This window comes from Pinus tabuliformis, chromosome 2_2, assembly GCF_031772625.1.
Source record: "Pinus tabuliformis cultivar Carrire ecotype Pingquan chromosome 2_2, CPIR1, whole genome shotgun sequence".
NCBI classification, from domain to species: Eukaryota; Viridiplantae; Streptophyta; class Pinopsida; order Pinales; family Pinaceae; genus Pinus; species Pinus tabuliformis.
In genome coordinates, this window is record NC_142300.1 from 829,062,895 (window position 1) to 829,077,846 (window position 14,952).

The 14,952-nt window shown below is 38.9% G+C and overlaps 1 protein-coding gene across 1 annotated transcript in view; it reads right to left on the reverse strand.

The window, feature by feature from the left end:
• The window catches only part of LOC149195535 (RNA cytidine acetyltransferase 1-like), a 148,409-nt gene that overhangs the window by 47,979 nt on the left and 85,478 nt on the right, over positions 1 to 14,952 (reverse strand). The window contains exon 19 of the mRNA XM_089405360.1: positions 722 to 901. Coding sequence (XP_089261486.1) covers positions 722 to 901 — 180 coding nt within the window. The remainder of the gene's footprint in view (positions 1 to 721; positions 902 to 14,952) is intronic.

Below are 14,952 nucleotides of genomic sequence, written 5' to 3' on the forward strand. Positions count from 1 at the left end.
CAAGCATTTGAGCTAGATGATTGTTCATGTATCTCTTGTTGATGATGTTTATGTATTTCTAGTAGCATTGAATCAATGGTGAGTTTCATGAGTGATCATCTTGGTCAGTGATTTGTAGTTTTGATGTCTATTTTTGCTACTACTAAAATTGTAGAGGAGTTTTAGGAGTCCTCAAACTCGGAAGCATATTATTTATGTAGCTCATGTTGATGATTTCTTGTCTAGTAGTGGTGATGAGTTTGATCATGATGAGGAGTGATCATGTTGTTGATCACTGATATGTAGACTTGTAGTAGTTCAGTGACCCTATAACTTAGAGCATTGTTTTTGGACTCTAGAAGCCATTTAGAGCCTCATTGATTATGTATTTTGTTGCGGATATGTAATGCACTCGATGCCATTTTGATATATTCACCTTTACATAGTTATATAGATGAGCAAACCTTGCATATTTTGTTTCTATTGGCTTGGAATCATGGTTTTAAATCTTAAAAATAGTATTTTTTCATTAAAAATTAATTACTTAATGTATTTTTTAAACCGGTTCGTTTAGACCTGACCAGTGCCGGTTCGACCGGATCCGATTCGAAACCCGGTTCATTAGGTGGACTGGTCCGGTCACCAGTTCCAGTTTTTAAAACATTGCATTTACCAAATGTGAAATTCAATACTCAACTAACTCACAAAAACCCACAGGTTATATCACTTTAGATAAAATTACCGGGATCTGACTAATATAAAAAGGAACCATGTGGTGCTTTCTCCAGAAATTATATAGATGCTGAGTAAGCCCAAACGAAACTCCAATATAATGCAGCTTCTCAGGGCGTCGCTCATGAAGGCCAACAAGTAAAGGAGGAAGATCAGAACGGGGTCTGACTTGTTCTTCTTGTAAAGAAAGCTGCGAAGACAAATAAAAAGAACAACTAATTAGTTAGATGGATTGAATATTTTGATTTGAATTTTGCAACAAACAGAAAACCTCAATCTTGAAAGAATCAGATGTGACATCCTTAGAATGATAATCACATTTTTGTAAAACGTGGTGTATGCAAGCAGGCATTCCATGGACATACATATATCTATGTTTCATGACTCTTCAAAATGGGCCCAGATTTATGAAACAGGTATATCATGGAAACATGAGAGCAGTGTATTTAAAAAGTACAAAAAATATAAATAATTCAAAATTAGTTTTTTTAAATATAAAATTATCAAGAAAATTATAATACTAGACATAAACAACAATTTAACAGAAAACTCGTGTATATATTGACTCTGATACATGATTACATTACGCAAATCGAAATCAGCCTTATACATTAAGCTACATTTGCTAAAATATAATATGTTATATTAGTTACACTTGGCACTCAAATTAGTCAACCTTGTCATCATCTAGAAAAGGAAAATCTGAAATCCGAAATCAGCCTTATATATTCGGTGGTTGGGTAACAGCTAGCAAGTGGGGCAAGCCTTGAGCCTTTGGGAATCATATGTTCATTTTCATATGGATCCTTTTAATGTGCTAGGTTTATGTTTCCAAAACCATCAATAGTATTCCCACTCCATACGAAAAGTGTGCCTTCACTCTAGCAGTGTTGAAAGTATCGCCGAAAAAATAGCGAAAAATCGCCAACTTTGTGATTTTTTCAGGCCCTAAAAAAATCACCTACAAAAAATAGTGATTTTTTCCATTTTGAAAAAAAAAATCGCTGAAAAATCAGGAAAAAATCGCGCCACAGCCCAGAAAATGGTTAGCCGCACAGGTCTGCATGCTTCAAAATGAAGCAATTTTTGGGGTTTTTTTGAGGTTATCTTGTTAAAATTGGCAACTAGGGCCAAACTCCACCTTGGACAGCTCATATGATGGAGATGATATTTTTATTGGATTCCTCTTTCCGAGAGGTACAGGATTGGTCAAAAGATCATCTCATTCTGACAAAGCAGAAATGGAATTATGAATTTATTTCTTCTATGGACAAATTGTCAAGGTCAGCTGCGGTCAAATGTAGGCTCATGAAGCCCAACAGTTGTGTCTCTTCACCCTCAATGTTGTGTATAAATAGGAGAGACATTTTCCTCATTTGGACACCATCATCTCAACACATGTTTCTCTCTCTTCTCCTCATTGGTTCGTACAGCAAAGGAGCAGCTCTTCTTCTTCTCACGTCACTTGGGTTGACCAAAAATTTCAGGCTGAAATTTCAGGACTGTTTTGGGCTATCTGCAGCAGCGTTGACCAAGGGTCAAATCACCTCCTTTGACTGTGATTTTCAGGCAGAAAATCTGATCTCTTGAGGCTGCATCTCCTGGCACGAAAACCGAGAAATTTGGAGCAGTTTGACCTGTGTTGACCGCAGGCCCTTTGACTGCAGCGTTGACCTGTGTTTACCAGTTTGACCAAATATTTCAGGACTATTTTGGGCTAATTCTGACTGTCTTTGGAGGCCGAGTTGACTGGGTTTGACCGAGCTCATTTGGAGGAGATTTTCTGCTAGTTTGACCAGCGTTGACTTTCTGGTTAGGGCATCCTGTTGACTGCTGTTTGACTGGACTATTTTGACAGTGATTGGGCAAGTAAATTTTGGAGGAGAATTTCTGTTGGTTTGACCAGCATTGACTTTCTAGTTAGGGCATCCTATTGACTTCAGTTTGACTGGACTGTTTTTGACAGTGTTTGGGCAAGTAAATTTTGTATATTGTACTCTCTCTCTCTGCTGAAATTTTGAAGAATAATAAGAAGATTTGATCAAAGGGTTTTCCCCACATTGGGGTTTTTCCCTGGCATCTGCCAAATATTGTGTCCTCTTGTCTTGGCTTGTCTTCTGCTTATTGTTTATGTTCTATCTGCATTTACTATCAATGTTAATGTGATAAGATCAGTCAGACAAACTTCATTTTTTCCATTTACAAGTATGTTCTTAAAAACCCCTATGTTAATGATTTTTTTATAGATTTAGGCATATGCTTGAATACCACTTTGCCTACCAACATTTTCCTTCTTTTTTTTTGTCATTTGCTATGATTTTCATACCCATGAACCAATGAAAGGATTTTCTTCATATTTGGACAGCAAGATTCATTTTTGTTTTTAACATAATTAAGCAACCTCTTATTGCCATTTTCATTGCAAATAGTGTAGTAAAAATTGATTTTTTTAAATGAGGAGGTTGTTATTTTTTGTGTAGTAGGGGTTTAATGTCATTTTTTTGCCTTTTTGGTGCCCTACGACTGAACTTCGAAGTTGTCCGTTAAACACTTCCAATACAAATATGCCAAAGCCCTTGGACCCGTTTAGGCAATATGGGGAATCCGATAGTGGCACAAATCGGCAAAATCTAAGTTGCAAATTGTGTGGGGCCAAGATGACGAGGAGTTTCCTGATTGAAATACAATCTGGCTGGAATCCCCAGACATGATGTTGAGCTTTGTAATGAATCTAGCCCAAAGCTTATAATATCTGCATATGAAGCAATTGAGGCAAAAGACAAAAATAAAGAAGAGGCAACTGCAAACAAATCCGAACATGCAAGCAAATATTCAAGGCTATCTGCTTCCAAGGCTGAGCTTGAGGGTAGTGAAAGGGGCTCCACAACTTCACCTACTGATGTTACTGGGAGGTCATCATTTTTTGTTCCACGGACCGGACGTCAAGCATGACCTTCAATAAAGAAAGAAGCAAACAGAGTTATGGGGAGGTGTCTTTACTGGAGTGACTTACCTCTCAGCGTCACCAAAAACAATCAATTGTGGTAGACAATGTGTGATACTATTGCTATTGTGAGCCCAGGATACAAAAGCGCTACATATGAGAGTTGCGTGGGGAAACCCTTCAAGCAAAAAAGGACATCAACTCTAAATTGGCGAAGTTGAAGCTATCATGGGAGGACTTTGGATCCACAATAATGCCTGATGGTTGGACAAATGGGAAGGGTAGGACCCTTCTAAATTTCTTGGTACATTGTCCTAAAAGTACCATGTTTATTAAATCAGTTGATGCATCAACACATATAAAAGATGCAGCATTGATATGTGAGTTGTTAGATGGGTTCGTCCAAGATATTGGTGTGCAAAATGTGGTGCAAGTCATAACAGATAATGCAGCTAATTATGTGGTTGATGGCAAGATGCTTATGCACAGGCACTGCTCATTGTTATGGACTCCATGCACAACACATTGTATCGATTTGATGCTTGAGGATATGGAGAATCTCTCATTCATCAAGGAGGTGATTGATATGGCTAGGAGCATCCCCAAATTCATATATAACCATGATTTTATTATTAGCCTCATGATGAGATGCACCATAAACAAGGAGTTGCAGCGTCCTACAATCACATGTTTTGCCACCAACTTCATTACTATTTAGTCTTTGCTTTAATGTCAGTTTGAGTTGAAGCAAATGTTTGTTTCTAATGAGGGTATGATTATAGATACAACAGGAGACAAGTTGGGAGAGCCATTGCAAAAATGGTGTACACTGACACCTTTTGGCAAGGAGTGGAAGAAGTGTGCTCAATTAGTAAACCTGTACTAAAGGTTCTGAGATTGGTAGATGGGGATAAGCCTACAATGGCTTATTTGTATGAGGTTATAGAGGGCCAAAGAGACCATTCGTACTTATTAAGCAGACAAGCGTTATGTTGGGTTTAATAGACAGATGATGTTATGGGATGAGTGATCATCGGTGGGCAAGGATGCTTCATCAACCCATTCATGCAGCAGCACGTTTCCTCAACCCCGCATTTTCCTACAAATGCAAACTTGATTTTGATTCTGAGGTGATGGAAGGGCTCCATAACTGTATTCATAGATTGATACCTAATACCGAGTTTCGCAGCAAAATCAATCACGAGATAGAGATGTATCGAGATGGTGTTACACTATTTGGCTTTGATGATGTTATTCATGAAAGGACCATCTTCATGCCACGTAAGTTACAAGTCACGCCTCATTAGAATTTACTAATTTATAATTCTAGATATTTTGAATCAATTATGTTTTATTTGAAAGTTTAATTATGTTTTAAGTTTTTAACTTCTCTTTATTTTGTTGTAGATGTTTGGTTTCGAAGCTATGGTGCAAGGGCACTAAATTTACAGAAATTGGCCATCAGAATCCTCAGTCAGACCTGTAGCGGTTCAGGGTGTGAGTGCATTTGGAGTGTATTTGAGAAAATACAGTCAAAGAAGCACAACGGGTTAGGACCTTGAACATCAACTGAGCAATTACATTTTTTGTAATTTATGACCCTCAAGTGTCAAGACTCATTAATTCTTTTATGACACTCTTACGGGTTGGAGTTTGAGGTTCCATCACAACCTTCGACTACGGGTGAAGAGAATATAGAAACCACTAGATGTGAATGCCGTTTCCATAGACAATACTCATGTATTGTCTAAGTGGAGGGTGGAATTTGGGGTTACCATCATGGAGGAGTCACTATTTTGGTTGGAGGAGGAACCATTAGTAAAATGGCAACAAGAGGAGGACTCAAGGGAGAATCAGCAACAGCGACAACAACAAGAGAATGTGGTAGCATCAGCACCATATTCTACAGATATAGGAGAGCACAATTCCATACCCAACAGTCATCGTTTGAAATTAGGTGCAGAGCCAAGCCTTCTAGTGTTAGGGGCAGGCCTAGTAAATAACCCATCATCTTTTCCTGTAAAAGGGGGAGAGGGCATTGATCTTAGATAGCTAGCTGCTAGTTTTGTTTATTTTGCTACATATAACTCATGATGATGAGATACATTTATATATGTGATGTTATTTTAAATTGGTTCTCCACATTTGAGTCCTTGATTGTGTTGATTTTTGTAGCTTGAGAGGTACTCCACAGCCTTGTTGAGATACCAGTGTTGTCATTGATGGCCATATGGATTGAATATAGCATAAGCAATGAATATATATATATATATATATATATATATATATATATACAGACAGAAAACAAGAAGCATTGGACCCAAGGAGCAGTCCCAAGGACCAAGACGAGTAGTACCAAAGAGAAGAGCAAGGAGCAGTTCAGAGAGAAGCCATCGGAAGCCAAAGGAAAGTCATCGAAAGCCAAGAGCAGGAGCCAAGACAATCCAAGGAGGAGAAAATCCAAGAGAAGACCACATATGCCCAAGAGAAAGAGCCAAAAGCAAAAAGTAGTGTTATCGGAGTAATAGACATTGGAAACCTTAATAATCCACTATCAGAATATATCACAACGCATATAATAAAACCAAACCAGAGAGATATCATATCTGCAGTTTTTATTGTGTGCCACCACTTAAAATGTCTGATCTCTGATCTCCGATCTCAGACTCTGATCCCCGATCTCTGATCTCTGATGTGTGATATGGACCTCTGATCTCCGATGTGCGATATGGAGCTCCACTGCGATATGGACGTCCAATATCCAATGTGTGATATGGGGCTCCAATCTCTGATATGCGAAATGGACCTCCGATAAGACCTAATCTTTGATTGTCGATTGTTGATATGGCCACGGATGCGATTGGCTTTATCATAACGTGTCTAATATAATATTGTGTCTGCCTCGTTGGAACTTGCCTATATCGCAAGATTTGTAGACCATGTCATGTTAAAGCTTTTGATAAAAATCCTCGATATCCATGTCGTTCTAACTTCTGATGTATGGGAGTAAAGTGATGATGTGGCATGTGGGACCTCCTAGCATTCATTATAATATGGTTTTCGTAACAATGAAACTATGTTATATTTGGTCGATTATAAACAAAGACCCTTTTTGACAGTTATTGAATATATTTTCAATGTGCCACCTCATGCACAAGTCGGTGTCTCCTCTAATGAACATTTCTTTTCGTTTATTGGTGAAACTTGTATAAATATAAGTCATATACTTCATTTCAAGTATCGGTTGGGTGAAGATCTATTACTGAGACACATTACAGTTCACAACTCGTGAACGAGGAACACCGAGAAGGAATTGAAGGTTAAATTGAAGGACTAAAAGGCAACCAAGAGGGCTTATTGTTCAGCCCTAGTTCATTGTGATTGCAGAGGTCATATTCAGTGGAAAGAGGGCAGCCTCCATTGCCCTAAGACTTGTCTTTTGTGGAGCAACAGTGAAGCAAGTAGTGGGCAGAGTGAAGACCATGTGCATTATTAGAGGGAGAGGAGGTTGTGAAATAAATTTTGATATCACCCTTCTTTTTCATTTTACCCTAACCCTTTTCTTGAACAAACTCCAGAGAGGGAGGAACATAGCGAAAGGAGTTGCATGCATAAGTGCAAGGGATAGATGAAGAGCCCGCAATATCAATATTGGGGTTGGCAGCCATCATGTGTTTTATACTCCTCTTCCTCCCAATTTCAGCCTCTATTTCTTTTTGCCTAGCTTTTTCTTCCCCAAACTTCTCAATTTTTTCTATCAATTCCTTCCTAATCTCCCCAATTTGTTCTGATGGTGCTGCACATCGAGCAATTTGGCCTCAAATACCAGCCAAGTGTTGTTTCAGCCTATGAGTGCCCCCTCCACCTCCCTTAATTTTTCTATGACAAAATTTGCAATGCATTTGATTATCAATTATCTCAGCATATGCCCAAGCAACATCGTTCATTCTAGGAGCCATTTTCTGATATTTAGATTTGGAAATGAAAGGAAACAAGTTTGAAAATGAAAAGAAAAAAAAACAACTCTTCAATGTTCATTTCTTTTACAAAAATTACTCTTTTCAATTTCCAGATTTGCAAAAATAAAAACACACAAGCAAAGGTAGATTTTAGAAGTGAAAAAAAAAAATACCTCTAGACTCTAGCCTCCTCAATGTTGTTCCAAGTTCCAACAAACTAACTCCCCAGTGCTGCTCCAAAAACCAACTCCACAACTCTTCACAAACTCCTCACAAATTCTCACACAAATGCAATGAGATAGCTGTGAGGAAATGTGAGGGGGTTGGGTAGCTTTTACAGGCTTGGGAGAGGTTAGATCGGCTTCAACGAAACCTAAAACAAAAATATAATTGTGTTTTGGGTCCAAAATTCCCTCCAAAAAGCATCATTGGCCGTGTTTGACAAACTCGGTCGTTTAAGTTGAACTTGGCCAAACTATCCAAGTCGGTGACCGGCTCGGTAACAGATTAGCCACCAGATCAGTTTTTCTACCAAGCCGGCCTGGCCAGGGGTCCAACTCGGTCGGCTCGACCAATTCCGATTCGATCCGGCCAAATTTTAGAACACTGATTCAAACATTTTAGTCTTGATTATGCAACTTTGGTTTTCAAGAAAATTGGTGAAATTGTTTCTATCTTGTGGTATATGTAGATGATCTGTTGATTACAGGGAATAATGAAAACTATATTGCATTCATAAAAAAGAGTTGAAGAAAGGATTTGAGATTACAGACTTGGGACATCTTCACTATTTCTCAACATCCAAACTATATATTCCTCTCTCAAAAGAAGTACATAGCAAGACTATTGAACAAGTTTGGCATGGCTCAATGCAATCCTTTATCCACTCCAATTGAACGGGATTTGAAGCTCACTTTAAAAGAAGGGAATGAATTTGAGGATGCAACCAAGTACAGAGAGCTTGTAGGAAGTCTTATCTACCTCACCACTACGAGACCGACTATTCATTTGTTGTCGAAATTCTTTCCAGATATATGCAAGAGCCTTGCGAAGGACATTGGTCTGCCACAAATAAAAAATAAAAAAAAATAAATAAATAAAAAATAAATAAATAAATAAATAATCTAAAGTAGTTGAAAGGAACTCAACACTTTGGACTCAAATATTCACAAGTGGATAAATTTAGCTTAATAGGATATTATGATTCAGACTTTTATGGAGACATGGAAAATTGAGTGTCTACTTCAAGTTATCTTATGAGTCTTGGATCAAAAGTTGTCCCCTAGAGGTCACGCAAGCAGTCAATTCCAACAGATTTCACAACGGAGGAAAAATATTGCAATTGCAGAAGCAACAAAGGAGATTATGTGCTCGGGAAAATTCTTCAAGACTTGCATGAAAAACAAGTGAGCTCTACTCCCCTTCTAAATGACAATGTGAAAATTCCTAATCCTCAAGGAACCCCTACTATAGCAAATCTGTATCTACTTCACCTACTTGATTTTAATTACATTCATCAAGTTACTCTTCTGAATAATGAAGCAAATTACTTCTGCAACCTACACTACTTAAATTTGATTTGCATGAAACAAGGAAACTGAGCAAAGAACAAGATACATAGGACAAAGTTATTTTTGGACAAAGTAGTCCTCGGAAAAACCCAATGCGAGAAAACTGATGCAGCAGCTTTGAGGGTTTATTATTATGCAGGAGAAAATTTTGAATACAAATCTAGGATGCTTCAACTAGCAATCCTTTATAGAGAAAATACTAGACAAAAGACTGGTGAAATAATCTCACCCTGTCATTGGAGAATCAGTGACTGATCCTCAGCTATGGGAGGCTCTGCGTCACCTTCTGATGGCCTCTGGTCACCCTGGGCAATGTCTACATCACCCCTCCTAGGTATTAAGCTACCTCTTTGCTCTAGATCTTTTGATGACTGAGAATTCGACTTTCTTGCCTCCAGTCTCACACCTTGGCTTCCGGCACCTAAACTTCGATTTCCCTCTGCAGATACTCGACTTCCCCTCACTGACTGCACTGCCTCTGCGTCAACACTGCGTAGGCCAGCGTTAGCCTTCCTTTGGACATCTATCATTTCCCTGCCTTGTATTCTCTAGAAAGTCCTAGAATCTCATTTCCCCTCTGCTATAATGTTATAGATCTGATATGAAAATATAAGACAATGCAAATAAACCCAAGAAATAACAAGATCTGAATATAGATAGAAATGCTCCACTTTATTAATATCAAACCCTTAAGGTAGGGCAACACCATACATTCACTCCTTAAGGAAGGAGAACACTCCACAAGCCATATGCCTGTTCATACAATATTCATTTACATATCTCAATGGGGAGTCTCTAGCCTCTATATAGACCTCATACATTCAATACCATGAGTCATTACCATGGTTCCCTCAATACCATCTATCTAATACCATGGGCTTATTACATTATTGCTAACTACTTGTGGTGCCTTACATGATACGGGTTAACCACCTTATTTATTACTATGGGCCATCCCATTATTACCTTATTCCCTTGGGTACCTCCCTTTGTACCCCATATTATCCCCCCTAGGTATACTACATTCCACCCCCCTTAAGATGTTTCGTCCTCGAAACATGGCAAGAACACAAATAATAAGATCTACTCAAAAGAGTAGTCCACCGGTACCATGCACTTGCATCTAGCCATCCAAGAGAAAGGTGAACCCTTGATCTAGCTGGTGCCTCGCTCGCTTGAGATGGAAGTTGACCCTCGCGGCTCTTCTGTGTTGATGTCTAGTAGGTGGATCATTGCCCCTCTTTATCTGTCATGCAAGGGTTATTGTCCTTGTGGCTAATTTGTTGTCATCTTGTTGGTTGTTTTCTTTCGGGGTATTGTGGGTGGTGATGTGTTGAAGTTTTAACCAACGGTGTCTTTTTCTTTAATTCACCACCTAATGCTAGTACATGTTGTGGTGCCTATTGTTGTTTCTTATTTTCCAATATTACTTCAACCACCGAGTCCTCATCTAATGTATCAGTACCGGTAATATTTTTGTTTTAGCCTCCTTGGATTCAACCATCAAGGGTTCATCATCTGATGTGTCAGTCCCTAGAACATATTTTGCTTCAGCCTCCTTGGACTCTACCTGTTTATTGATGGAAATATCCTGTAATGTAATTTTCTTCTTTTTATACCAGAGCTTCAGGAATTTCTTCTGCACATTAATATTGATAGTACCCACCAATTCCATCCAAGGGTATCCCAAAACAACATCCACATTAGCCATATCTGAAACATACAAATCAAAATGCAATACATACTTGTCCATAGAAATCTTCAAATCTTTATAAACTTGCACCTCCTCATTATTAACCTATGTGTGCTCCATTTGTTTTGTTGGGACTTGCAATTTTTTTGCCAAATTGACATTTATAAGATTCTGCTTGCAACTAGGATTTATAGACACAATGATTTTCTCCTTCTAAAGCAATCCATGAACCTGCAATAAGGAGATACCAGTAGGAAATAACCCCACATGTTTCTCATTATCTTGTTTTCTGGCATGAGACCATCTGTCTAAAAGTAATTTTTCAAATTCTTCATCTGAAAGGTTGTACAACTTCTTTTTGTTCTGTAATTCCCACCATGTGGCTGCCTCATCTAAAAAATGAGCCACTACCAAAAATCTCCAATGTTGTGCCAATACTGACTTTTTTGCTTTTATGTATTCTTCAATAGTAGGACCATTATCTTTTCCTGTAAAATATAGAATCGCCATGAAGAGGGTTTGGGAAAAATTCACTTACTTGGCGAAAATTTGGAATTGTCACAATTCCGTCAATATTGCTCAAAATCCCTATTATGACCTGTTTTCGGAAATGGAACAACCATTCTGCATCTTCTCATGTGGTAGAAATCTCGATCTAGGCTTCCCATGTGGTAGAAATCTCGATCTAGGCACTGGAATTTCAAATCTGCACTGCAATTGTCCCGCCGTCACAAAAAAAAATCTGAAAAAAGAGCTGATTTTAAATCAGCAATATCTCCCTCATCCGGACTCCGATTCGATTGGATTTTTTTTTGAACTTGGGTATTTTTTCACAAACAATCCAAATTTGCAATTAGATTCTGCAGATTTTTCAACAGAATGTACAGCTCTGCTCCGCAAACTCGCCGCCCTGAAAAATGTCTGCCACCCAACTGATTTTTAAATCAACAGTATCTCCCTCATCCGGACTCTGATTCGGCCGATTTTTTTTGAACTCAAATATTTTTTCATAAACAATCCAGATCTGCAATTAGATTTTGCAGATTTTGCACCAAAATGTACAGATCTGATCTGCAAACTCGCCACCCCAAAAAAATCCTGCAAAAATAAAAATAAAAAATAAAGAATATTCTCTACTTTGCTCAAGAAAGTGCTCTGATACCACTTGTTATAGATCTGAAATAAAAATATAAGACAATGCAAATAAACCCAAGAAATAACAAGATCTGAATATAGATAGAAATGCTCCACTTTATTAATATCAAACCCTTAAGGTAGGGCAACACCATACATTCACTCCTTAAAGAAGGAGAACACTCCACAAGCCATATGCCTGTTCATACAATATTCCTTTACATCTCTCAATGGGGAGTCTCTAGCCTCTATATAGGCCTCATACATACAATACCACGGGTCATTACCATGGTTCCCTCAATACCATCTATCTAATACCATGGGCTTATTACATTATCGCTAACTATTTGTGGTCCCTTTCATGATAGGGGTTAACCACCTTATTTATTACTATGGCCCATCCCATTATTACCTTATTCCCTTGGGTACTTCCCTTTGTACCCCATATTATCCCCCCTAGGTATACTACATACAAGATCTCCCCAATCGATTTTCCTCCTGAGAACTTCTCACCTCAAAAAATTGATTTCCTCAATCTCTCTGGGTATTTCTAAATGAACCCCAACCCTCATACTTTTCCTGTTGAGACTTCAACGGCGAGATTAAGTCTCTAATTATCGGCTAAAATTAAAACATGACTTGATGCACCTTTTAGATCATTCTCACCCATATTTTGATAAAATACAATCCGAGTGGAATTTCACCAAACGATTTCTGGGTTCTTTAGAACTCATGTGCCTTAGCCTCTCCACAAATTTTCAAGGCTAGAGCACTTCCAATGCTACCAAAAACCAACAGACAATACTTTTACAATCAAGTTGGCCAAGAATCCCAAATTCTACAAACGAACCAAACATACCAACACAAAGAATTGTTTGATTCGATATCATGTAGAGGCTGAGAATATTCATTTAAGACATTGTTCCACAAATGAGCAAATTACAGACATCTTCACCAAAGCACTTGAAAGGGAAAAGTTTTAATAATTCAAAATGGTGCTCGCGATCGCTAACACCCTTCATTTGAAGAAGGAGAATATTGCACACCTATTCCCTAGGGATTGATGTATACTTTGTAAACATGTAAATAAGGGAAATATGAATAGTTAGAATAGGAACCAATCTTGGAAGATGAAACCATGGGTCGCTTTTTATAATGTTATATAAGTCTGTTCAAATCAATACAAAGATCATCCAATTCAAGAGTTATTTCTTGGTCTGACACTTTGTCACGTTGTACAAAACCATCTAAATCCACGTTCGATGGAAAAACACCAATTTCATACCGAACTGGCCTTTTCCTATCCATGACATTAATTTAAACCGGCTAATTCAAACAAGTTTGGTACAGTTCTTATAACACTAGTAAATGATTTAGTTTCTAGATTCTAAATAGATTTGAATCTTTGCCTATATTTCATTTTTGTCAGTGTGATAATCCACTAATTTGTTCCCTGGATCCGAGTGTCAGATAGCTAGCTCGAGGCATTAATTGCCTTCATGAATGCAATGCATAGAACAACTAGAGTGGAATTTCGACAATGCCACTGGCAAGCCTTCCAATGTGTCTTGGGTCCAGAGCAAGGAGATGGTGTCAAGTCCACCCTCCTACATTTAAAGCGCAAGTTTAATCACCATGTCATCTGGCGAGACGAAACTATGTTAAAAGGCCTAGAGCTCACAACAATGGCCGCCCATTTCCTCAATTGCTTGCAGGTGGAGACTATTCACATCCAAGGAATTACATTTGTTTTCTCCGCAATCGTGGTGCAAGAACGTGGGTGATCTAGCAGCGGTAGACTTCCCCCCTCTCTGGCATGGACAAGGGGACAAGCACTTTGATTACATCATCCCTCATCACAATCATCGAATGGTGGCGGACGCAGAAGCTCGGGAGCTTAAGGTCACAGGCGACCACCTTTAGGCACTGCGAAACCTCCTTAGCCGCCATTACAGGGAACAAGAAGATATCAATGTTTCGCTGGAAGGCAACGTCCTCAATACGGAATTTCATCTTCACCACGCAAATACAACCTATCGTTGCATTCCCAGACTCCCAACCTCTAGGCATGCTGCTTCAGGGCTCGGAGCCTCCCTCCACTGAAATTGTCGACGACTCCCCCTTGCTCTCTTTAGTGCACACCAAAGCTCACCATGAAAGGCCTCGCAGCCCTTCACCCAGGTGACGCTAGTCTCGCGGTGAGTCAATGCCTACCTCTACCAACTTAGGCCCCTCCAGCAACAAAGGCAATCAGGTCAACAGTCAAAGTGGCACTCCTCTCTAGTAGATGTGTTTCCAAACAGCCAACTTCCATGGCACTCCCTCTACCAGATGACCCAAATTATTACAAGCCATGCCCTGTGGTCCAAGAGGACCCTCTAAAGTGCTAGTTGGGTGTTGCTTGTTCATCAAGGTAGTTTTTCTATTATGCGGCTTTAATGTCTCTTTGTTCTCGGCTCTAGCCATGGTTTTGCTTCTTTTGTTGCTATGTAACAGTTAGGATATTAAAATTGGCAGCTAGGGCCAAACTCCATGTGGGTCATCTTATTTATGGCAGCTGATATTTTTCTTGGATTCCTCTCTTCGAGAGGTGTAGGATTGACCTAAAGATCATCCGATTTCGACATGTATTTATGGAGATATGAATTTATTTAAATTATTTGACAATTTCTCAAGGTCGGCCAACAACCAAATAACCCTCAGCTCAACCTCAACATTGCATTTAAATAGAGGAGGCCTCAAGCCATTTGAGACACACTCACATCTCTCTTGATCTCTCCTCTCCACTCGTTTGGGTTCGTCCTCTCACAAGGAGGACATAGTGGTTATCTAAGAGATCTGGACACAGTCACCTAAAGAAGCCCTAGCAGCAGTCCTGTGAGGAGATCTAGCCGCAGTTAAGAGGAGACCTATACGGAGTCTAAAGAGGCTCCAATACGT